The sequence below is a fragment of the Sorghum bicolor genome, chromosome 6 (assembly GCF_000003195.3).
Source record: "Sorghum bicolor cultivar BTx623 chromosome 6, Sorghum_bicolor_NCBIv3, whole genome shotgun sequence".
Lineage (NCBI taxonomy): Eukaryota > Viridiplantae > Streptophyta > Magnoliopsida > Poales > Poaceae > Sorghum > Sorghum bicolor.
In genome coordinates this window covers 43,832,686-43,858,849 of record NC_012875.2, presented here as the reverse complement: position 1 = coordinate 43,858,849, position 26,164 = coordinate 43,832,686, and the positions used below count along the sequence as shown (strand labels likewise).

General features: G+C 40.4%; 2 protein-coding genes across 2 annotated transcripts; both read left to right on the top strand.

Annotated features, from left to right (window-relative positions):
- LOC8077579 (aluminum-activated malate transporter 1) lies at nt 814-6,240 on the top strand. The gene is made up of 6 exons (XM_021463994.1): nt 814-1,202; nt 1,373-1,513; nt 4,056-4,328; nt 4,693-4,805; nt 4,930-5,079; nt 5,199-6,240. The coding sequence occupies exons 1-6, from the start codon at nt 884-886 to the stop codon at nt 5,553-5,555; spliced, it is 1,353 nt and encodes a 450-aa protein (XP_021319669.1). The 5' UTR covers nt 814-883; the 3' UTR covers nt 5,556-6,240.
- LOC110436609 (aluminum-activated malate transporter 1-like) lies at nt 18,622-23,856 on the top strand. The gene is made up of 6 exons (XM_021464007.1): nt 18,622-19,010; nt 19,175-19,315; nt 21,857-22,129; nt 22,494-22,606; nt 22,731-22,880; nt 23,000-23,856. The coding sequence occupies exons 1-6, from the start codon at nt 18,692-18,694 to the stop codon at nt 23,354-23,356; spliced, it is 1,353 nt and encodes a 450-aa protein (XP_021319682.1). The 5' UTR covers nt 18,622-18,691; the 3' UTR covers nt 23,357-23,856.

Here is a 26,164-nt window from a genome sequence, read left to right as displayed (position 1 = left end):
AGGATTAGGGGAAGCGAGGAGCTTCTCAATACATCGGTAAAAATACCAGAGTCGTCTTGCATCTCTACCATTTTTTTAGCTTCATTTTACATAGGTTGCGTCCGTTACATTCCTAGTTTAGCTTGCTAGGCCATTGATAGGATTGAAACCTATGTTACATATAACTCTTTTGCGATAGAGATAGCAACACACCTAACAAAATCTTAGTTGCAATCTAGATAGATTATTTTTTGCATAGGTTTTGACTAGGGGGGAATTGATGCCTTAGTTTTAGAAGTATATTTTAAGTTGCCTAATTAAGCCCCTTAATTAGGCATCACAGTCCCTTTGCCGTGTTGAACTACTTCGTTACAGTGATTCTTTTTCTAGCCAAAGAATTAGATTGATCGGGTGAAAATTAGAGACCTGAGGCTAATTAACTTTGTCCTATCCTTTTTTTTAGTTTTTAACACAAGTATTTATTTGGCTGTTGTATATACCTTTGCCGTGTATGTATTTATATATATATATATATATATATATATATATATATATATATATATATATATATATATGACTGTTGCTGGCCGTTTGAACGGTGCTCCTATAGTCCTATGTCTATTCTGCCTCCGCGCGCCCCAGGCTTCATCACTAACAAAAGTACTGAGCCAATTTCCTCTCGTACTGGTCTGACGTCATATTGTTGAATCTTGGCCATTGAATGTAGACAGCAGCATTGAAAACGCATGCATAGCGAGCTAAATATCCGCACGCGTGTGTGTATATAAGTCCTCATGTATCACCGTTCCATATACACACAATAAACTAGCTAGCCAACCATTTTAAAGCTAGCCCGCCAACAGCTTTAGCAGCCGCTTGTACTCAGGCGTGTAATTGAGCTGCGATGGAGTCTTTGACGACGGAGGAGGGCAACAGCAATGGCGGTGGCGGTGGCGGAGGTTTCTTGGCAAACTGCCGGGAGCAGCTCCGCTGGGCGCTGGACAGGCTCATCATCAGCAGCAGGGGCACGGCCGTCGGGTTCGTCGGCAAGCTAGCCAAGATCGCCCGCGACGACCCCCGGCGGGTGGCGCACTCGCTCAAGGTCGGGCTGGCGCTCACGCTGGTGTCCGTGCTTTACTACGTGACACCACTGTTCAATGGCTGGGGAGACTCCGTCATATGGGCCGTGATCACTGTCGTCGTCGTCATGGAATTCACAGTTGGTATGGACGTGTGTGCGGGGTTTAATCTGTATATTATACATAATTATATGTAGACACGGCCGGCTGTTGTTCGTATATATATATATATATATATATATATGCATATATAAAGATATAGACAGAGATGGATATATATATAATAACGTGTGAATTACATGCGTTGACAACAGGGGGCACGCTGAGTAGAGGCCTGAACAGAACTATTGCGACGTTGGTAGCCGGTTTCCTCGCCATCGCAGCACATATGGCGGCCAACCTCTGTGGGGAAAAAGGGGAGCCGATACTGCTCGGCGTGTTCGTCTTCTTAGTAGGTACGTATACGTACGACTCTGCCGGTCCGTCCATGTTTACTACTGTCAATACTAACGGCAAACAGTGCTGTTGCTACTTTAATTTTCAGTTGTTTTTTTTATTGTTAATTGCTAGGCGGTCGTCAACCGCTCCTCCTGTACGTGTTTGGATACGTTTCAGTTGTTATTTTTTCAGTTTTGGCATGTAAAAAAGTTTTTACATTTTGCATGTGCTCTCTAACAGAACACACACGTGTGTAGATACTCGGAAATATCTTATAGGTTAACAGCATCTCTAAAAGTTTCTTTTAAACTCATCGTTTATTTTTCTTTCAAAAGAACTCATCGTTTGATTAGAGTCATTTGAATAGACATCGCTGTATATTTTTCATCCTCTAAGAGTTTTTCTATATCTTGTGCACATTCTGGAGACCTAACTCTATTATCTGTATTTGACTAGCGGAAAATCCAAAATAGATTATGTCTATATTTAGAGTCCTAATTAAAGAATCTATTGGAGAGAATTTTTCACGAAAATCCATATTTCTATTAATTAGAAAGGATAATGAAGAGGGTCTTGGAATTGAATTGCTCTAAATTTATCAATTAATCTCTACATTTTTTTCATCCATATTCAGAGTTTTGTTTCCCTATGCATGGTGAAACCTCAATTCATTTAGTTGAAATCTTAGTTTAAGTTATGGTGGCTCATGTGGTAGCCCAATTTGTAATACCATGAATCGAGATAATTAATAATTTTCAAATTTTAATCTTATTACTTGCTACAACCTTTTTTTCTCAAATTAAGTTAAAATACTCTTCATTTGTTATATTTTATTCAAAACTCATCCATCATCATTTTAACTTTATTAAAAATAAGGAATTTGGAGCACATGCTACACTCTTAATTATTATGGTGATAGCATAAATGGTCATTTAAGCATGTATAAACGACAAACAAAGGTGGTAGAGGGTGAAGTAAGATCTAGGACTAGGAGGGAAGACCAATATTGCTAACCTCAATAGTATATTATTTGTTGAAACAAATAACCATTTGCTCAAAAATAATCTCAAAGACCAGATAGGTCAGAGCCACTCTTGGGCTGCACTTACCTCTTCCATTGTTTTCGATGGTTAATCTTCTTAGGGCACTTGCAATGCAAGACTCTATCACAGAGTCTAATATAATTAATTACATATTATTTATGGTATTTTGCTGATGTGACAGCATATTTATTAAAGAAAGAGGTAGAAAAAATAAGACTCCAAGTCTTATTTAGACTCTAAGTCCACATTGTTCAAGGTAATAAATAATTTTAGACTCTATGATAGAGTCTGCATTGTGAGTGCCCTTAGCAAAGAATTACATGCGGGAGTACTCATTAAAAGCGTGCTTACACTCCATTATGGATGTCTCATAATTTTTTTGGCCAAAATTTATAAATTTGACCATATCAATATATTTTTATATATTCTGTTAGTTTCATTGGTATATAAGTTCTTAATGGAACATTTTTCATGAATACTAAAACATAAATTGTATTTATGGATGGTGAATGTATTTATACTTGATCTATATGATGACACACCATGTACGTTTATTTTGAGTCATTTGACACCTTGTGCGTGTAAACATAATAACTTATAGTTATTTAAATCATTTTAATACTAGCAAATGCTTCTAATTTAAATGTTCGTTTTAAGAATATTTATTTTTTTAATAGTGGCAAAAAAATACAATTTATTAGATGTAAATATAAGAGTTACTTAGATTATCTATCATAATAGCATCTTGGGTGATTATGATACTAATTTAAATGGTTATTTTAGAATAGTAGATGTGAACAATTTAGATACAAATTTAAGTTTTTTTTAAGGACAGCGTAGACCAATTTTAAAAGAAAGGAAGAATATAGTCAGTAGATTTTATCTATATCTCTCATAAAGATAAACTCCAATAGCAATTTATCTTGTCATGCAAAGTGTCCATATCAGCATCCACTAGAACATCACACTAGCACATTCAACTATCTCATCATGTAAAGTGTCTACATCAGCATCCACTAACACATCCAACTAACACATGTCATTATATCTTCAAGTTATTCACATTAGCAAACCACATTATTTACTAACATATTTAGTTGTCCACATCAGAATGCTAAAAAACATCCACTAACATGTATTATGATATTTATTCAATCATATTAGTAAGTATAAGTAGTATAATTTCACTAGCGATTCCCGCATCAACGCGTGGGGGCGTTCTTTGGTATCAATAATTAGAACGGCCGAATGAATCGCTAGATCTTTCTTATTTTTATAATAAATTTCTATTTATAGCACGTTTAGTAAGTAATATATTATTAAGGTAAAGATGATGTGGCCTACTATTCTTTTCTTCCCAAATGTTTCCGTGCAAGAAGGGTACAAGTCTGCCAAATGTTTCATGCGCGCCACCCGCAAAACTACTCCGTCAATCCCAGAATTTGCCATCACCTGTGTATGCTTACTGAATTGCCAAATTAATGTTTCATATTGTGTGGAATTCCTCGATGTGCAGGGTCGGCAGCGACGTTCTCGCGGTTCATCCCGGAGCTGAAGGCGAGGTACGACTACGGCGTGATGATTTTCATACTGACCTTCACCATGGTGGCTGTGTCGAGCTACCGCGTGGACGAGCTCCTGGAGTTCGCGCACGAGCGGCTCACCACCGTCGCCGTCGGCGTCACCATCTGCCTCTTCACGACCCTCTTCGTTTTCCCGATCTGGGCCGGGGAGGACCTCCACAATCTCGCCGCCGACAGCCTCGAAAAACTGGCGGAGTTCCTTGAAGGTGCGACCTGGAATGAATCCTCTTCCCCCTTTCAATCCCGCTCCAATTTGAACCAAACTAAACCGAATAGGCTCTAACTCTAAGTAGGAACTCAAAAATTTCTACGTATTCATACTACTTTTCGTAATCCAACTTATTGGCCTTCCAAGTATACAAAGATACCTGTTAGTCAAAACAAAAAACCTGTTTATTTTTCACTCTCCCAGGACAACTCTACATCATACATGTTCTCTGTACGAACTAGTATTAGGTTGAAGTGCCTTCACCATTTACAGCTGAAAGTTGCACAAAAGAAAGTAAGAAACCGAGAAAAAATAGTTTGCAGATTCCAGAGTATATGAGACTAAATTTCTCATGTGTGCAGGAATGGAATCTGAATGCTTCAGAGAGAACTCTCCATGTGAAAATTTAGAAGGCAAAGCCTTTCTTCAGGTGTACAAGGGTGTCCTCAATTCCAAGGTCAGAGAGGACTCTTTGGTAAGCTGCTCTATCACTTTGGGGATTGTCAGTTCCCTTTCAATTTTGTGACTACAAACCTCCTTCCTGTGAACAAAAATCACAAGAATCTATTCCAATTGTTTATGCCATCCAAACACTGCAGTGCACTTTTGCTAAGTGGGAGCCTATTCACGGAAAATTCCGCTTCCGCCACCCATGGGGCCAATATCAAAAGCTCGGCGCTCTATGTCGCCAGTGCGCTTCTTCAATGGAGGCTCTTGCTTCGTGTGTCGTAGTCCTGAAAAAGTCTCAGGTGATCGCTAAGTATATCCCTAGTTTCATGATCGAAATTGAAGTCCATGGAACCGATTACTTTCTGGACTTGTTTATTTTTTTCTTAACATGATAGTATATCTTTATGTTTGGTTACAGTATCCTGAAGCCAATCCAGAGCTATGCCTGAAACTTAGAGCTACATGTGGTGCAATGAGTTTGCACTCTGCAAAGGCGCTCAGAGGGCTCTCGTTGGCAGTTCGGACTATGACTCTACCATGTCAAACCAACGACATGTCTACAGCGGCCAAAGTTGCAAGTGACTTCAGAACCCAGTTATCAGAGGATGCGGCTCTGTTGCAAGTGATGCATGGGGCCGTCGTTGCATCTCTTCTATCCGACGTAGTTATTCAGATCGAGAGAATCACAGAATCTACTAGCAAGCTAGCACGGCTTGCCCGCTTCACAAACCCTGAAAGGCCCCCAAGTGCTGTGGTTATCAACGTAGAGGATTGATAGACAGAATCAATACTCCCTCTGTTTTCAAAGTATAAGTCATTTTAGTTTTGTTCTAGCTAGCAAAATCAAACTTGTCTAATAAAGTTAAGTAAGTCTATAGAAAAATATATTAACAATACAATATCAAATAAATACACCATCAAAATGTATTTCATGGTGTATCCAATATGAATATTGTAGATGTTTGTGTAATTTTTCTATAAACTTAACCAAAAATAGATAAGTTTGACTTACAATAAAACTAAACTATCTTATATATAGCTTGAAATAGAGGGAGTATCTCATTACAGACTTGGATAGTTGGATACATGTTTATCCATTATCATTCATACCGCAGTCAAACCATGTCAGCTTTACCTTGTTTTAAGCCTTGCATGTCATTACTTTCCGTCTGTGCTTGCTGAGTTCGACATGAACTCACCCTTGCTATAATAATTAAAGGTTGCTCGGACGAACAAGAGTACAATTGTAACTTCCCTAAGGACTACCCTGAGTCACTTGGTTGTTAGGCTCGTGTGATTCTGCCGTCGACCTTCCTGTGGCAAGGTGGTCCTGCTACGTCGGCGCCAATAGTCTCACTTTTTGTTATGGAACAATTTAGTTTATGCTTTCTGTTCGTACTTTGATCCAATGGCTTGTAATAATGATATATTATACTCTTTTATGTAATTCGTTTGAACACTGTGTTTTGTACAATTGATGATGTCGATCCATGTGTGTGAATTTGAGATCCTGGCGTACATGTGATTTGGCACCCGAATGCTCTTTTACATTCGGGTGTGACACAGAGTGTGGAGGAGTCGAGAAACTATATGAAGCGCCCCTGGTAAACCAGGAACTCAAATGTGATACAATACTAGTCCCAGGAGGCTAGTAACACATTTATTACATCAGATAAGTTTCAGCGCAGTAGTCTTGGAAAGCGTGGACAAGGAAGGCACGCGATAATAATAAGACACCAAAATACAACATAGGTCCAAAGGACCCAGAAACAAACGATATCGCCATCGAACATCTGACGAGTCCCAATGCCACAGGCTTAGTTGGGTGCAGACACGACCTTACTCGAACGCCACTTCGGGATCGAAGTCCGGATCTTCCTCTGTTTAATAAAGCAAGGGTGAGTACAAAGTACTCAGCAAATCCAACCTTACCCGACGGAAGGGGATAACAGTATATATGCATATGGATAAATCAAGGATGAGGCTTAGTTTTATTTGCATAAAGCTATCTTTTTACACATGCAAGGTTTCATTTCACAAATACTTTTGTAAAAGAACTCTTTTTCCACATATGATAGTATTTCTGAAAATGGGGTTTGATCACAATTTTAAGTGTTGTTGAACCCTTGTTCCCACAACACAATGGCAGTCAACCATTTATTTCCAAAATCATGCTATTTCACATGCTTTCACTCATCCCATCCCATCTAGTTGTTGAAACCAAACCATAACCCGTCCGAGACCGCGGACACGGCTATCCAGATAGATTTACACTCTGCAGAGGTTGTACACTTTTCCCACAAGTAGGATACCATAACTTACACCGTCGTGCAAGCACAGACCCATCAAAGTCATTACCCTCCATAGCTAAGTAATGGCGCTCACCACGGGAACACTAAGGCCACATCTCATGATATCACAATAATTCACAAAGCTCTTTTCATATATTTCCACAATTTCACATACATCACTTAGTGTTCCGTTGCACACCTGCCTCCAGGTGATTGCCATACTAACTAGAGGGATTTAGACTAAGCCTTTCCCATGCAAGGCGAGTGGTTGTACGATAAATGAGTTAGGCAAGATGAATCATCAACTCAGTCCTTAATCGAGACAAGGCGGATATCTTCACGCTTAACCCCGCAAGGTATAAGCCACAACACCAGGGCATCCCCAAAAGAGATCCCATCCGCCCCATCTCCATAGTGATCACATCTATAACTTGTTCATTAACCCTTTCACAATACCCACAAATTATTTTCACCACTCACACCTTTTACTTTTAAAATCATTATATTTGATAAAATATAGCGATGAGTATCCACGATGAGTAACAAGTCCTAAGCATACTAAATAATAATATTTCTGTCATAGCATATTATTTGTTCCTAGGTTCGAACAAGACAATTATCGGGTAATATCAATTCAAGGATGGCTATTCAACAGGTTTTAACTAAGCAGCGAAAATACTTCGTACATATATCGTACATGCAATATTTAAAACGGCTTCTACGGGTTGTGTTTAAAAATAGGATCAATATGCATCAAAGGGGATCGGTTGGACTTGCCTCCGTCGGCGTCCTCGGCAAACTCCTGCTGACAGTCCGGGTCCTCGGCGTCAAACTCGCGGTACTCGTCTCCAACGTTCTCGTTCTCTGGCTCGTTCACTCCGTCAGCTAAAATACGCGACGAACGACACAGACAACAGGCACAGATAAATAATTATATAAATTCAAATGAGCTCCAAAAATTATGAAATTAATATGGAAGGTAGATCATGATTTTAGATGAATTTAGGAAAAAGAATTATTAAAATCAGAGTTAGCATGTGGCATTTGTGAAATGGCCGGACTTTAATCATGCGAAAAAGGCTAACGGTGATTAAGGAATGGATGCTTCACGTGGGCATTTGTTTGGCTGGTAGTGCATGGTGCATGCATGTACTATTTGGAGTTAATGTTTATGGCCCATGCATGCATGGTTAGAGAGAAATTAGCAGGGGTCATTAGAGCTCTTCTGTATGTCATGGTTCTATTCGTGCAGTTCTTGGCAGTGAATCGGTACAGACAAATACAAGGAAAAATACAGAAAAATACTACAGAAAGACAGAGAAGAGCAAGGAGATGCTCATGAGCTGCTCACCTCGTCTTGCGACGACAGTCGAGCTCGGCTTGTGCGTATGGCCGTATACTGTAGCGCATGGTCGGTGCCTAATTTGCATGCACAATGCATGCAAATGGACGGTGCCTAATCACCGTGTCCTTGCATGCAGATGCATGCAAATGGACGGTGCATGCTCGTCCTGCATGCATGCATGAGATATATATTCGTGTAGGTGCACTGCTATGTTTTCTTGCATGTAAGCTTGCTGGTACTTGTTGTTATTTGTGCGCGAAAAAAATATGGATGGATTAGATGGAGATACTATAGAGCTCAAATTATTTTATAGTTTTTGAAATATATTTTGAAAATTATTTTTAATGCGAGTGAGTTTTGAATGTGAATTTTTGGATGTTACAAACCTACCCCACTTAAAAGGAATCTCGTCCTCGAGATTCGGCTGGGTCCTAAATAGATGGGGAAACTCTTTTCTCAGGGCATCTTCTCTTTCCCATGTTGCTTCTGCTTCAGTGTGTCTACTCCACTGAACACGACAAATTCGGACTGTTGTCGTTCGAGTTTGCTTGGTGACTGTATCTAGGATTTTTATTGGCACTTCTGGATATCTTAGGTCGTCTTGTAAATCAACTGTGTCTGGCGATATTTGTTCCTTTGGTACTCTGAGACATTTCTTCAATTGGGAGACATAAAACACATTGTGTATATCTGACATTTCTTTAGGTAGCCGAACACGATAGGCTACAACTCCAATCCTCTGTAATACTTGATATGGTCCAATATACCGAGATGCTAGCTTGCCTCTGACTTGGAACCTTCGAGTTCCTCGAATAGAAGAGACCTTGACATACACAAAATCTCCAACTGCAAAACTTAACTCTCGCCTTCTTTTATCAGAATAGCTCTTTTGACGTGATTGTGCCTCTTTCAATTTTTCTCTGATTTCAGCTACACGATCTTCTGCTTCTTTTATAAGGGCTGGTCCAAGCAAGGTTCGTTCTCCAACTTCTGACCACATCAATGGGGTTCTACATTTTCTTCCATATAGGGCCTCAAAAGGTGACATGCCCAAACTAGCTTGGTAACTGTTATTGTAGGAGAACTCTGCATAAGTTAGGCTTTTCTCCCAATCTTTACCATATGTGAGCACACATGCTCTTAGCATATCTTCCATAATCTGATTTATTCTTTCAGTCTGACCATCTGTTTGAGGATGATAAGCTGAGCTAAAATCTAGCTTGGTTCCCATAGCTTCATGCAAACTTTTCCAGAACTTAGAGGTAAATTGGGTACCTCGGTCAGATACAATCCTACTTGGCACACCATGCAATTTGACTATGTTATCCACATATAGCTGGGCTAACTTGTATCCACTATATTTGGTGCGTACAGGTATGAAGTGAGCAACCTTGGTAAGGCGGTCCACTATTACCCATATTGAATCATTTCCTTTCAGAGTTTTGGGTAATCCATTCACAAAATCCATGCCTATCTCATCCCATTTCCAAACAGGAATAGGCAATGGCTGGAGCAAGCCTGCTGGTTTCTGATGCTCTGCTTTAACCCTTTGGCATACATCACATTGTGCAACAAATCGTGCCACATCAGCTTTCATGCCATTCCACCAATATCTTTCTTTTAAGTCCATGTACATCTTGGTGGCACCAGGGTGGATAGAATAAGCTGAGTTATGGGCTTCATCAAGGATTAATTCTTGAAACTTTCCCTCCTTGGGCACACAAATCCTATTTTTATACCACAATACTCCTTTGTTATCCACTCTAAAGTATGGAGCTTTATTTTCTCCAGTTTGCTCACGAATCTTCATCAGATCCTTATCCTTATGTTGTGTCTGCTTGATTTCTTCCACAAGAGTTGGCTGCACCATCAGACTGCCATTTTGAGGTTGGCGTACTATATGCATGTTCAACTGTGCTATCTCTTCTTGTAGGTGAGTGTTCTTAGGCACCAACTGCTGACCATATGACCTTCTGCTTAGGGCATCTGCTACCACGTTGGCCTTTCCTGGGTGGTAATGAATCTCAAGGTTGTAGTCCTTGATTAACTCCAACCATCTTCTTTGCCTTAGGTTCAAGTCTGACTGTGTGAAGATGTACTTCAAACTCTTGTGATCAGTGTAGATTTCACACTTGTTTCCAATGAGGTAGTGTCTCCAAATCTTGAGAGCATGTACTATAGCTGCTAACTCTAAATCATGGGTAGGGTAATTTTGCTCATGAGGTCTAAGCTGACGGGATGCATAAGCAACCACTTTTCCTCCTTGCATGAGAACACATCCTAAACCTTGTCTTGAGGCATCACAGTATATGATGAAATCTTGATGAATGTCTGGCAAGGTTAACACTGGTGCTGTTGTCAGTCTCTTCTTTAACTCTTGGAAACTCTTCTCACATGATTCTGTCCAAGTGAATTTCTTATCCTTCCTAAGAAGCTCTGTCATGGGTTTGGCTATCTTGGAAAATCCTTCTATAAACCTTCGATAATATCCAGCTAATCCAAGAAAACTTCTAACCTCACTCACATTGGTGGGTTGCTGCCAATGGGAGACAGCTTCTACTTTCTCAGGGTCAACTGCAACTCCTTCAGCTGTCAAGATATGACCTAGAAATGCAACCTTCTCAAGCCAAAATTCACACTTGCTGAATTTAGCATACAACTTGTGTCTTCTTAGCTTTTCCAACACTACTCTCAAGTGTTGCCCATATTCTTCAGCACTCTTAGAGTAGATAAGTATGTCATCAATGAAGACTACCACAAACTTATCTAACTCTTCCATGAATACCTTATTCATGAGGTTCATGAAATAGGCAGGGGCATTGGTTAATCCAAAGGACATCACTGTAAACTCATATTGTCCATATCTAGTTACAAAGGCTGTCTTGGGAACATCACTATTCTTGATCTTGAGCTAGTGATAACCTGATCTCAAATCAATCTTAGAGAAATACTTGGCTCCCTTAAGCTGATCAAAAAGGTCATCTATCCTTGGTAGGGGATACTTATTCTTGATGGTGACTTCATTTAGGGACCTATAATCCACACACATCCTCATACTTCCATCTTTCTTCTTCACAAACAAGACTGGTGCTCCCCATGGTGAAGAACTAGGTCTAATATAACCTTTCTGCTACAATTCTCTTAGCTGCTCTTTCAGTTCAGCTAACTCTGCCGGAGCCATTCTGTAAGGTCTCTTGGCTATGGGGGCAGTCCCGGGGATAAGATCAATGATGAACTCTATATCCCTGTCCGGTGGCATTCCAGGTAGTTCCTCAGGGAATACATCAGGGTATTCTTGCACTATTGGTACTTCCTCTATGGTCCTTGCATCCAAGTTGAAGACCATTGGATTAACTTTAGACCCTCGGGTTTGGCATTTCACTTTAATCCCTTCATGGTTAACTAATGATACTTCCTTAGTTGCACAACTAATAATTCCATTGTGTCTGGTTAACCAATCCATTCCAAGGATAACATCTATTCCTTTGGACTTGAGCACTACTAAGTCTGCTAAGAAAACTACCCCACTTAGAATGATCCTTACATTTGAACATCCTAGATGACATTTGATGTCAGACCCAGGTGTTCGGGTTATTAGGGGTAACTTTAGTAGTACTGTGGGTATTTGATGCTTCTCAACAAAACTTGATGATATGAAGGAATGTGATGCTCCAGAATCAAATAATACTGTTGCAAGTACTAAATCGACTAAGAACTCGCCAAGTACCACTCCTGAAGCAGTCTGAGCATCCTGAGCATGAATATGGTTGACACGGGCTCTACCATAGGATTGTTGAGGTTGCTTCATCATCTGGCTATTATTGTTGGTGTTGCTATTGTTGCGAGGGAAACCACGGTTGACTCCAGACACTGCAGGTCTCGGTCCATTAACAGTGTGGGACTGAGTGGATACTGCTGGTGGGTTGTTCTTGTAGGGATAGTTGGCAATGTAGTGTCCAGTCTCATGGCAATTAAAGCAAGTTCTAACATTGTTTGTGACTTGAACAGTGCTGTTCTGTTGAGTCTTGCCATAAGCTTGATTCTGATAGGTTGTCTTGGGCTGATATGATGACTGCATTTGGTTATTGGAGACACTAGTAGGAGAGCGAAATTGCATTGGGGCTTGAGTCCGTTGGCTCGGTTGGCTAAAGGTTTTCAGCCTCTGGGATCTAGCACCATCTTGAACCTTGCGCTCCAGAAACTTGCGCTTGTTTTCTTTCCTTTCTTCAGTCTTGGCCACATCAGTCAGAATGGTCCTGTTCATCAAGGTGTTGAAGTCTGGATAGATCTGTGGGGTCATGAGGGTTCTGAGCTCACAGGTCAATCCTTCTATGAACTTTGTCTGCTTCTTGGCATCAGTGTTGACCAATTCTGGGGCATAGCGAGACAACTCAGTGAATTGGAAGATGTATTCACTCAGAGTTTTATTTCCTTGCTTCAAGTTGCCAAATTCATCAGCCTTCAGCTTCATGATTCCATCTGGAATGTGGTACCGGCGAAATTCATCCACGAATTCTTGCCATGTGATAGTGTTTGCATTATCCACAGCTCCACTATAGGCTTCCCACCAAGAAAGGGCAATTCCTGTCAGCTGATGAGATGCTAGCAGATCTCTATCCCTTCCATCACAGTGGATTGTGTCCAACTTTCTTTCAATCACCTTAAGCCAATCATCTGCTTCCATGGGGTTGTCAGATCCAGTAAAGGTGGGTGGCTTAAGCCTCATGAACTCAGTCATCTTGTCTTGGACTCCGGCTCCACGGTTGTTCCTGGGGCGGTTCATGCCTTGAGCCAAGGTCTCCAGAAGGCGAGTCTGAGTTGCCATGACTTGTGCTAAGTCAATTGCTGGAGGAGGGGGCAAGTCATCTCCTTCATTATGGTTCCTAGTCTGACTCACTTCATCTTCATGAATACCATCAGCATTTGCATTGGCTTGACTTCCATTTGGGTTTTGGCTTTGTCTACTAGCTGCACGACCACTTGGTTGAGAGCGGGTAGCTGGTTTGGGAGGCATCTGTTGGTTAAGATGAGAAAGCATTAGATAAGGGTTAGATCTATTGAGTGAAGTTTTTTTGTTACGGCGTTATATTTTAAAAAGGTGCACGTTTTAACACTTGCTATCCCATAAGGGAACAACATAGAGCACTCAATTATTTAGCACAACCAACAAGCACAAATATATATTTTGAATAAGAGGGCGGTTTACAACATAGTAATGGAGGAAATAAGCGTACTACAATACGGTTCATCTACTTTGGGGATTGAACAAAAGTGAAGTAAACTTCACTTCCCCAAGACATAAGGAGGAACTAGGTGCTACTATTCTTCAACTTCTTCGGACAGAACAGCTTCATTCCCTTGGTGTTGAGGAGGATCATGCTTCCAGCATTTGTGGTTCTTCTTTTGGACTAAGAGGTGGGTCACTGTCTTCTTTTGGTGCTGACTGGGTGAGGAGGGGAAATCCTTCTTCCTTACTGGGCTCCAACTCTAAAGCTTCATGAGAGGCTTCTGTGGGTGGGGGAGCTGATGGCCCTTCTATGTCCATCTTTATTTTGGTTTTTAGGGACATGATTGGGATACCTTTTAGGACTATGGGCTCTTGGTCTCCCTCTGCTAACATCCTTCTTTTGATCCTGGTGATAAGGTAGGCATCCTTCAACTCCTGAGCATGGCGGTCTTCAGCTTCCTTCAAGATTTCAGCAATGGTAGTTTCACGACTCTCGGCTGCAGCTGCTTGGGCCTGAGCTTCCGCAAGCTACACATGGAGCTTTCTAACTATGATCTCGGCTTCCTCCGCACGATGGATGCACTTCCTTAACTCTGAGGCCTGCTCATCATATTGCTTATCTAGAGCAAGTAGGTATGTGGTCATGAATACCACAGTTGGGTCATCTTCAAGTGAGTAACGTCCTTGCAAGAGCTCCATGCGGGTCCTCCAAACTGGTCGGTCTTTTTTGTCGGGTGGAAAGAACCTCATAGGTGTACGGGTGATGGGCTTCTCGTAGATCTTGCATAGGTACCTCAAGGCTTTGCGGGCGACGGCTTGATATGTATCTGCAAACCGAAATCCGGTCGCAGTCATACTCCAAGCTTCGGCTATGTTAGGGAAGTCCTCACTTTTCCCAATATAGACGGTAACTTCACACCGCTCGGTCTCATGCTCTTCATATTCTCTACATTCATATTCTGGGCGATCCTTGATTCCAAGTTTCTGCATGATAGCATACAAGAGCTTGGGAAAGCCTTCGACACTTAGACAGTAACTGCTGATCCAAACTCCTTCTGCCATCTGAGAGACATAGATGAGAGTAAATATTTTTTGCAAATAGAGGGAAGAGGGTAAGAACTTTTATAAAATACGTTTATTTAGTAAAATACTGGTACAGAAAAGCCTAAGGTCGCGTCCTACAGCCAACTACGGCTCTGATACCACCTGAAGCGCCCCTGGTAAACCAGGAACTCAAATGTGATACAATACTAGTCCCAGGAGGCTAGTAACACGTTTATTACATCAGATAAGTTTCAGCGCAGTAGTCTTGGAAAGCGTGGACAAGGAAGGCACGCGATAATAATAAGACACCAAAATACAACATAGGTCCAAATGACCCAGAAACAAACGATATCGCCATCGAACATCTGACGAGTCCCAATGCCACAGGCTTAGTTGGGTGCAGACACGACCTTACTCGAACGCCACTTCGGGATCGAAGTCCGGATCTTCCTCTGTTTAATAAAGCAAGGGTGAGTACAAAGTACTCAGCAAATCCAACCTTACCCTACGGAAGGGGATAACAGTATATATGCATATGGATAAATCAAGGATGAGGCTTAGTTTTATTTGCATAAAGCTATCTTTTTACACATGCAAGGTTTCATTTCACAAATACTGTTGTAAAAGAACTCTTTTTCCACATATGATAGTATTTCTGAAAATGGGGGTTTGATCACAATTTTAAGTGTTGTTGAACCCTTGTTCCCACAACACAATGGCAGTCAACCATTTATTTCCAAAATCATACTATTTCACATGCTTTCACTCATCCCATCCCATCTAGTTGTTGAAACCAAATCATAACCCGTCCGAGACCGCGGACACGGCTATCCAGATAGATTTACACTCTGCAGAGGTTGTACACTTTTCCCACAAGTAGGATACCATAACTTACACCGTCGTGCAAGCACAGACCCATCAAAGTCATTACCCTCCATAGCTAAGTAATGACGCTCACCACGGGAACACTAAGGCCACATCTCATGATATCACAATAATTCACAAAGCTCTTTTCATATATTTCCACAATTTCACATACATCACTTAGTGTTCCGTTGCACACCTGCCTCTAGGTGATTGCCATACTAACTAGAGGGATTTAGACTAAGCCTTTCTCATGCAAGGCGAGTGGTTGTACGATAAATGAGTTAGGCAAGATGAATCATCAACTCAGTCCTTAATCGAGACAAGGCGGATATCTTCACGCTTAACCCCGCAAGGTATAAGCCACAACACCAGGGCATCCCAAAAGAGATCCCATCCGTCCCATCTCCATAGTAATCACATCTATAACTTGTTCATTAACCCTTTCACAATACCCACAATTTATTTTCACCACTCACACCTTTTACTTTTAAAATCATTATATTTGATAAAATATCGTGATGAGTATCCACGATGAGTAACAAGTCCTAAGCATACTAAATAATAATATTTCTGTCATAGCATATTATTTGTTCCTAGGTTCGAACAAGACAATTATCAGGTAATATCAATTCAAGGATGGCTATTCAACAGGTTTTAACTAAGCAGCGAAAATACTTCGTACATATATCGTACATGCAATATTTAAAACGGCTTCTTACGGGTTGTGTTTAAAAATAGGATCAATATGCATCAAAGGGGATCGGTTGGACTTGCCTCCGTGGGCGTCCTCAGCAAACTCCTGCTGACAGTCCGGGTCCTCGGCGTCAAACTCGCGGTACTCGTCTCCAACGTTCTCGTTCTCTGGCTCGTTCACTCCGTCAGCTAAAATACGCGACGAACGACACAGACAACAGGCACAGATAAATAATCATATAAATTCAAATGAGCTCCAAAAATCATAAAATTAATATGGGAGGTAGATCATGATTTTAGATAAATTTAGAAAAAAGAATTATTAAAATCAGAGTTAGCATGTGGCATTTGTGAAATGGCCGGACTTTAATCATGCGAAAAAGGCTAACGGTGATTAAGAAATGGATGCTTCACGTGGGCATTTGTTTGGCTGGTAGTGCATGGTGCATGCATGTACTATTTGGAGTTAATGTTTATGGCCCACGCATGCATGGTTAGAGAGAAATTAGGAGGGGTCATTAGAGCTCTTCTGTATGTCATGGTTCTATTCGTGGAGTTCTTGGCAGTGAATCGGTATAGACAAATACAAGGAAAAATACAGAAAAATACTACAGAAAGACAGAGAAGAGCAAGGAGATGCTCATGAGCTGCTCACCTCGTCTTGCGACGACAGTCGAGCTCGGCTTGTGCGTATGGCCGTATACGGTATACGCGAAGTGAGAGTGAGTGAGCGAGTGAGTGAACGTGTTTCTCGGGTGGTGAGAGTGAGCACCCGAGAGTGCCTTTTTATAGGCCAGAGTGCTCAGCTCGTTGCCATTAAAAATGCTACTGTAGCGCATGGTCGGTGCCTAATTTGCATGCACGATGCATGCAAATGGACGGTGCCTAATCACCGTGTCCTTACATGCAGGTGCATGCAAATAGACGGTGCATGCTCGTCCTGCATGCATGCATGAGATATATATTCGTGTAGGTGCACTGCTATGTTTTCTTGCATGTAAGCTTGCTGGTACTTGCTGTTATTTGTGCGCGAAAAAAATATGGATGGATTAGATGGAGATACTATAGAGCTCAAATTATTTTATAGTTTTTGAAATATATTTTGAAAATAATTTTTAATGCGAGTGAGTTTTGAATGTGAATTTTTGGGATATTACACTATACTAGGGTGTTACTACACTAATTTAGAGCTCTCCACATGCATAATGCTTGGTGATACATTTGATGATAAGTGTAGGTGCTTTACAAAGTGCTTAAGCTACTTAAACCACCGCTAAATGCGCTTGCTCTAGGTTTAGGCCTAGTGTTAGTGAGATTTGCATACCTCTTGTTTATTCAGTGCTTGCGTGTACTGTTGCTGCTCTAGGGGCTTATAGTCTTACATGACCACACCAAAGTGTGTTTGTAGTATGGCCTGCACCATGTACTGGAGGGAACGAAGCCCACAGCGGTTTGGCCGAAAGCTCTATAGTGAAGACAACAGGAAGGGGGTTAGGAGAGGTCATCACAAAGACCCACTTGCGCGTGGGGAAGGTTCGGGGCCTATCCACATATCTATCCAACCGAGAGCTTGCCCTTGTGAGGGCCTCCAACAAGGATTAGGGGGAAGCGAGGAGCTTCTCAATACATCGGTAAAAATACCAGAGTCGTCTTGCATCTCTACCACTTTTTTAGCTTCATTTTACATAGGTTGCGTCCGTTACATTCCTAGTTTAGCTTGCTAGGCCATTGATAGGATTGAAACCTATGTTACATATAACTCTTTTGCGATAGAGATAGCAACACACCTAACAAAATCTTAGTTGCAATCTAGATAGATTATTTTTTGCATAGGTTTTGACTAGGGGGGAATTGATGCCTTAGTTTTAGAAGTATATTTTAAGTTGCCTAATTAAGCCCCTTAATTAGGCATCACAGTCCCTTTGCCGTGTTGAACTACTTCGTTACCGTGATTCTTTTTCTAGCCAAAGAATTAGATTGATCGGGTGAAAATTAGAGACCTGAGGCTAATTAACTTTGTCCTATCCTTTTTTTTAGTTTTTAACACAAGTATTTATTTGGCTGTTGTATATACCTTTGCCGTGTATGTATTTACATATATATATATATATATATGACTGTTGCTGGCCGTTTGAACGGGGCTCCTATAGTCCTATGTCTATTCTGCCTCCGCGCGCCCCAGGCTTCATCACTAACAAAAGTACTGAGCCAATTTCCTCTCGTACTGGTCTGACGTCATATTGTTGAATCTTGGCCATTGAATGTAGACAGCAGCATTGAAAACGCATGCATAGCGAGCTAAATATCCGCACGCGTGTGTGTATATAAGTCCTCATGTATCACCGTTCCATATACACACAATAAACTAGCTAGCCAACCATTTTAAAGCTAGCCCGCCAACAGCTTTAGCAGCCGCTTGTACTCAGGCGTGTAATTGAGCTGCGATGGAGTCTTTGACGACGGAGGAGGGCAACAGCAATGGCGGTGGCGGTGGCGGAGGTTTCTTGGCAAACTGCCGGGAGCAGCTCCGCTGGGCGCTGGACAGGCTCATCATCAGCAGCAGGGGCACGGCCGTCGGGTTCGTCGGCAAGCTAGCCAAGATCGCCCGCGACGACCCCCGGCGGGTGGCGCACTCGCTCAAGGTCGGGCTGGCGCTCACGCTGGTGTCCGTGCTTTACTACGTGACACCACTGTTCAATGGCTGGGGAGACTCCGTCATATGGGCCGTGATCACTGTCGTCGTCGTCATGGAATTCACAGTTGGTATGGACGTGTGTGCGGGGTTTAATCTGTATATTATACATAATTATATGTAGACACGGCCGGCTGTTGTTCGTATATATATATATATATATATGCATATATAAAGATATAGACAGAGATGGATATATATATAATAACGTGTGAATTACATGCGTTGACAACAGGGGGCACGCTGAGTAGAGGCCTGAACAGAACTATTGCGACGTTGGTAGCCGGTTTCCTCGCCATCGCAGCACATATGGCGGCCAACCTCTGTGGGGAAAAAGGGGAGCCGATACTGCTCGGCGTGTTCGTCTTCTTAGTAGGTACGTATACGTACGACTCTGCCGGTCCGTCCATGTTTACTACTGTCAATACTAACGGCAAACAGTGCTGTTGCTACTTTAATTTTCAGTTGTTTTTTTTATTGTTAATTGCTAGGCGGTCGTCAACCGCTCCTCCAGTACGTGTTTGGATACGTTTCAGTTGTTATTTTTTCAGTTTTGGCATGTAAAAAAGTTTTTACATTTTGCATGTGCTCTCTAACAGAACACACACGTGTGTAGATACTCGGAAATATCTTATAGGTTAACAGCATCTCTAAAAGTTTCTTTTAAACTCATCGTTTAATTTTCTTTCAAAAGAACTCATCGTTTGATTAGAGTCATTTGAATAGACATCGCTGTATATTTTTCATCCTCTAAGAGTTTTTCTATATCTTGTGCACATTCTGGAGACCTAACTCTATTATCTGTATTTGACTAGCGGAAAATCCAAAATAGATTATGTCTATATTTAGAGTCCTAATTAAAGAATCTATTGGAGAGAATTTTTCACGAAAATCCATATTTCTATTAATTAGAAAGGATAATGAAGAGGGTCTTGGAATTGAATTGCTCTAAATTTATCAATTAATCTCTACATTTTTTTCATCCATATTCAGAGTTTTGTTTCCCTATGCATGGTGAAACCTCAATTCATTTAGTTGAAATCTTAGTTTAAGTTATGGTGGCTCATGTGGTAGCCCAATTTGTAATACCATGAATCGAGATAATTAATAATTTTCAAATTTTAATCTTATTACTTGCTACAACCTTTTTTTCTCAAATTAAGTTAAAATACTCTTCATTTGTTATATTTTATTCAAAACTCATCAATCATCATTTTAACTTTATTAAAAATAAGGAATTTGGAGCACATGCTACACTCTTAATTATTATGGTGATAGCATAAATGGTCATTTAAGCATGTATAAACGACAAACAAAGGTGGTAGAGGGTGAAGTAAGATCTAGGACTAGGAGGGAAGACCAATATTGCTAACCTCAATAGTATATTATTTGTTGAAACAAATAACCATTTGCTCAAAAATAATCTCAAAGACCAGATAGGTCAGAGCCACTCTTGGGCTGCACTTACCTCTTCCATTGTTTTCGATGGTTAATCTTCTTAGGGCACTTGCAATGCAAGACTCTATCACAGAGTCTAATATAATTAATTACATATTATTTATGGTATTTTGCTGATGTGATAGCATATTTATTAAAGAAAGAGGTAGAAAAAATAAGACTCCAAGTCTTATTTAGACTCTAAGTCCACATTGTTCAAGGTAATAAATAATTTTAGACTCTATGATAGAGTCTGCATTGTGAGTGCCCTTAGCAAAGAATTACATGCGGGAGTACTCATTAAAAGCGTGCTTACACTCCATTATGGATGTCTCATAATTTTTTTGGCCAAAATTTATAAATTTGACCATATCAATAGATTTTTATATATTCTGTTAGTTTCATTGGTATATAAGTTCTTAATGGAACATTTTTCATGAATACTAAAACATAAATTGTATTTATGGATGGTGAATGTATTTATACTTGATCTATATGATGACACACCATGTACGTTTATTTTGAGTCATTTGACACCTTGTGCGTGTAAACATAATAACTTATAGTTATTTAAATCATTTTAATACTAGCAAATGCTTCTAATTTAAATGTTCATTTTAAGAATATTTATTTTTTAATAGTGGCAAAAAAATACAATTTATTAGATGTAAATATAAGAGTTACTTAGATTATCTATCATAATAGCATCTTGGGTGATTATGATACTAATTTAAATGGTTATTTTAGAATAGTAGATGTGAACAATTTAGATACAAATTTAAGTTTTTTTTAAGGACAGGGTAGACCAATTTTAAAAGAAAGGAAGAATATAGTCAGTAGATTTTATCTATATCTCTCATAAAGATAAACTCCAATAGCAATTTATCTTGTCATGCAAAGTGTCCATATCAGCATCCACTAGAACATCACACTAGCACATTCAACTATCTCATCATGTAAAGTGTCTACATCAGCATCCACTAACACATCCAACTAACACATGTCATTATATCTTCAAGTTATTCACATTAGCAAACCACATTATTTACTAACATATTTAGTTGTCCACATCAGAATGCTAAAAAACATCCACTAACATGTATTATGATATTTATTCAATCATATTAGTAAGTATAAGTAGTATAATTTCACTAGCGATTCCCGCATCAACGCGTAGGGGCGTTCTTTGGTATCAATAATTAGAACGGCCGAATGAATCGCTAGATCTTTCTTATTTTTATAATAAATTTCTATTTATAGCACGTTTAGTAAGTAATATATTATTAAGGTAAAGATGATGTGGCCTACTATTCTTTTCTTCCCAAATGTTTCCGTGCAAGAAGGGTACAAGTCTGCCAAATGTTTCATGCGCGCCACCCGCAAAACTACTCCGTCAATCCCAGAATTTGCCATCACCTGTGTATGCTTACTGAATTGCCAAATTAATGTTTCATATTGTGTGGAATTCCTCGATGTGCAGGGTCGGCAGCGACGTTCTCGCGGTTCATCCCGGAGCTGAAGGCGAGGTACGACTACGGCGTGATGATTTTCATACTGACCTTCACCATGGTGGCTGTGTCGAGCTACCGCGTGGACGAGCTCCTGGAGTTCGCGCACGAGCGGCTCACCACCGTCGCCGTCGGCGTCACCATCTGCCTCTTCACGACCGTCTTCGTTTTCCCGATCTGGGCCGGGGAGGACCTCCACAATCTCGCCGCCGACAGCCTCGAAAAACTGGCGGAGTTCCTTGAAGGTGCGACCTGGAATGAATCCTCTTCCCCCTTTCAATCCCGGTCCAATTTGAACCAAACTAAACCGAATAGGCTCTAACTCTAAGTAGGAACTCAAAAATTTCTACGTATTCATACTACTTTTCGTAATCCAACTTATTGGCCTTCCAAGTATACAAAGATACCTGTTAGTCAAAACAAAAAACCTGTTTATTTTTCACTCTCCCAGGACAACTCTACATCATACATGTTCTCTGTACGAACTAGTATTAGGTTGAAGTGCCTTCACCATTTACAGCTGAAAGTTGCACAAAAGAAAGTAAGAAACCGAGAAAAAATAGTTTGCAGATTCCAGAGTATATGAGACTAAATTTCTCATGTGTGCAGGAATGGAATCTGAATGCTTCAGAGAGAACTCTCCATGTGAAAATTTAGAAGGCAAAGCCTTTCTTCAGGTGTACAAGGGTGTCCTCAATTCCAAGGTCAGAGAGGACTCTTTGGTAAGCTGCTCTATCACTTTGGGGATTGTCAGTTCCCTTTCAATTTTGTGACTACAAACCTCCTTCCTGTGAACAAAAATCACAAGAATCTATTCCAATTGTTTATGCCATCCAAACACTGCAGTGCACTTTTGCTAAGTGGGAGCCTATTCACGGAAAATTCCGCTTCCGCCACCCATGGGGCCAATATCAAAAGCTCGGCGCTCTATGTCGCCAGTGCGCTTCTTCAATGGAGGCTCTTGCTTCGTGTGTCGTAGTCCTGAAAAAGTCTCAGGTGATCGCTAAGTATATCCCTAGTTTCATGATCGAAATTGAAGTCCATGGAACCGATTACTTTCTGGACTTGTTTATTTTTTTCTTAACATGATAGTATATCTTTATGTTTGGTTACAGTATCCTGAAGCCAATCCAGAGCTATGCCTGAAACTTAGAGGTACATGTGGTGCAATGAGCTTGCACTCTGCAAAGGCGCTCAGAGGGCTCTCGTTGGCAGTTCGGACTATGACTCTACCATGTCAAACCAACGACATGTCTACAGCGGCCAAAGCTGCAAGTGACTTCAGAACCCAGTTATCAGAGGATGCGGCTCTGTTGCAAGTGATGCATGTGGCCGTCGTTGCATCTCTTCTCTCCGACGTAGTTATTCAGATCGAGAGAATCACAGAATCTACTAGCAAGCTAGCACGGCTTGCCCGCTTCACAAACCCTGAAAGGCCCCCAAGTGCTGTGGTTATCAACGTAGAGGATTGATAGACAGAATCAATACTCCCTCTGTTTTCAAAGTATAAGTCATTTTAGTTTTGTTCTACCAAAATCAAACTTGTCTAATAACTTTAACTAAGTTTATAGAAAAATATACTAACAATACAATATCAAATAAATACACTATCAAAATGTATTTCATGGTGTATCCAATGAATATTGTAGATGTTTGTGTAGTTTTTCTATAAACTTAACCAAAAGTAGATAAGTTTGACTTACAATAAAACTAAACTATCTTATATATAGCTTGAAATAGAGGGAGTATCTCATTACATACTTGGATAGTTGGATACATGTTTATCCATTATCAGACTGTACATCTTCTATGGTTCCAGTTCCAAACTGGATTATTTAGCTGGCCTAGGCTAATAAGAGTTGTGAAGACGTGTGTGTGTGTGTCTTCCATACTCCCGGAAGTAGTTACTTCCATGTTCAATAAACCATGTTACATAGTGTTCCTACTAATTTATCAGTTTGAGTATGTTTATATACTCAATTTTAAGAAGCTTCAAATCTTTGTACCTGAATTTTTTTTCAAAAGAGACCTTACTTTTTAACAATTACTAAAATACCACTGCAGTACTATATATAAAACAAGTATAACCATATACTCCATGTATACTTGCATATACTTGATATTCATACTACCCTAGATGATTTATTATGATTATATACTACGTCTAAATACACTTCGTTGGGCCATATACACCGTAAATCTAGAGATACACACATGGGAGTAACTACTCCCAGAGAGTAGGAAAAATATAGCCCATATATATAAAATAGTATTTCATATGATTTTGTAATGTAACATGTAATCTTATTTGAAGCCTTGCCTTAAATTGTATGTATCATGAGGGCTGATTTGAGAATCTAAATTGTCATTCGATATGCAAATTAGGTGTGATCTCTACCCATTGCAAATATTTTTGATGATGATGTGAGCACAAGAAGAAACAGTTCTCTCAATGCATATCACATATACAATGTCATATCTTGATTCAATCAATGAAAATTGGCTACGAAAAATTCTCTCTTCGTCAAAGTAGTAAATGACAATTCTCATGCAAATATCTTACAACAAGCTATGATTGCCTAGCCTAAATATGGTAGTGGTAGATCACAATGACAGTTATTCTTTGGTGAGGTTTTAGGATTTAGGGTTTAGGACACTATGATGCACTCAACACTCATGCATAAATCTGGAGAGTGGATTTTTCTGGCCAACCATGCATGCATGAGAGTGGATTTTTCTGGCCAACCATGCATGCATGCCACTTATATTGCTATATGTTTGTGAATTTGTAGTGGCAAAGGTTTGGCAAGAAAATTTTTGTTTCCAAGAAAAGAAGATTACGAGAACCTAAGAAAGTGGTATGTTAAACCCTCTGATTAAGGTCACGACAGTCCGGCTAATCCAACGACTGATTCTCCTAATCATCTAGAGGCTCGGGGCTACAAACCATCCTTCGCTTAGGGAGCTCGAGAGCTCGACCAAGGAACAGGGAGTTCCCAACCCAGGGGAGCCCTAGCCAAGCAAAATCCCCCACACTCAATCCAACCTTGGCTCAGTAGAGCTTTCAACCCAAGCAATACTAGAAACCAACATTGAAATCTATCAGGCGCCAAAAGCCTAACAGGCACAAAGCAACAGAGGCATTAGGCCACCATCGCATTCCACAGTCATGAGGTGTTGTCGGCCACTCCCTTGGCAAGGTGACACTGCATGATGAGTCAGGTCAAGGAACTTCACAAGCCCTAAAGTGGGGGCACTGAACCCACTTAGCTAGAGTCCAAGGAGGCGAGGAGAAGCCTCACTTAGAGAAGGTGTCACTAGAGGTTAGCACCAGGCTAGTGCAGTAGCGTGAGGGGGTGGTTGTGACTTTATCGACTCTTAGCTACAAGATAAAGAAGGGCAGGTGGCACCAAGGTGAAGAAGACCAAAGCATAGGGCAACAAAACCTAGGAGAAACCATTCACTTTGTACCCCCATCGCCTCCCAAATATATAAGGGAAGGCATGGGCTCCTATAGAGGGAATTATAATCAACCAAACCCGAGCAAAATTTACATTAGCATGGTGCTTCCCCCTACACCTCACTTTCTCTTGATTCATCCTTTATAAGAATTCTCGATTAAGCTATAATTCCTAACACAAAGAACACCACTATTGGACATAGGGCTTAACGCCCAAACTAGGATAAACCCCTTGTGTTTGGAGTGCTTAAGCCACCAGAGGCTCACACACCAACCGACATCGAACAACCTGATGACTGTCGCGGTTACAAACCTATGATAGAAGGGAAGCTCATCTAAGCAAAGAAGAGGTGATGATGGTTAGGGTTGGAACCCAATACCAAATAAGGATGCATGTGGAAGAAGATGATCAAGGTGAGGAGGAGGAGGTGGATGTATCTAGATGCAATAGGATTGTCGGGACATGGAAGTTTTACATTTATGAGAGGTTGAGAATCCTGTATCATGAGGGCCTTGGATAGTGATGTTGACTTGTCATATTTCCATAACAAGATACTGGAAGATGCATATTTTGGATACATTTGTTCTAGCACAATTCATCAGCATCAATACATCAATATGTCATATATGATGGATAATAAGAACAATGTTGGCTTGGTTGCAAATTTACATGGTATGGGGCTATAAGATTTTCTTGAGCATAAATGTATTGGAATGACTTGATTGTTAGGCAATTCTATGCTACAATGGAAATTGACACTATGAATGACAAAATTGAATGGATGACAAGCAAAAGAAGATATTCTGCTAACTTTGATGA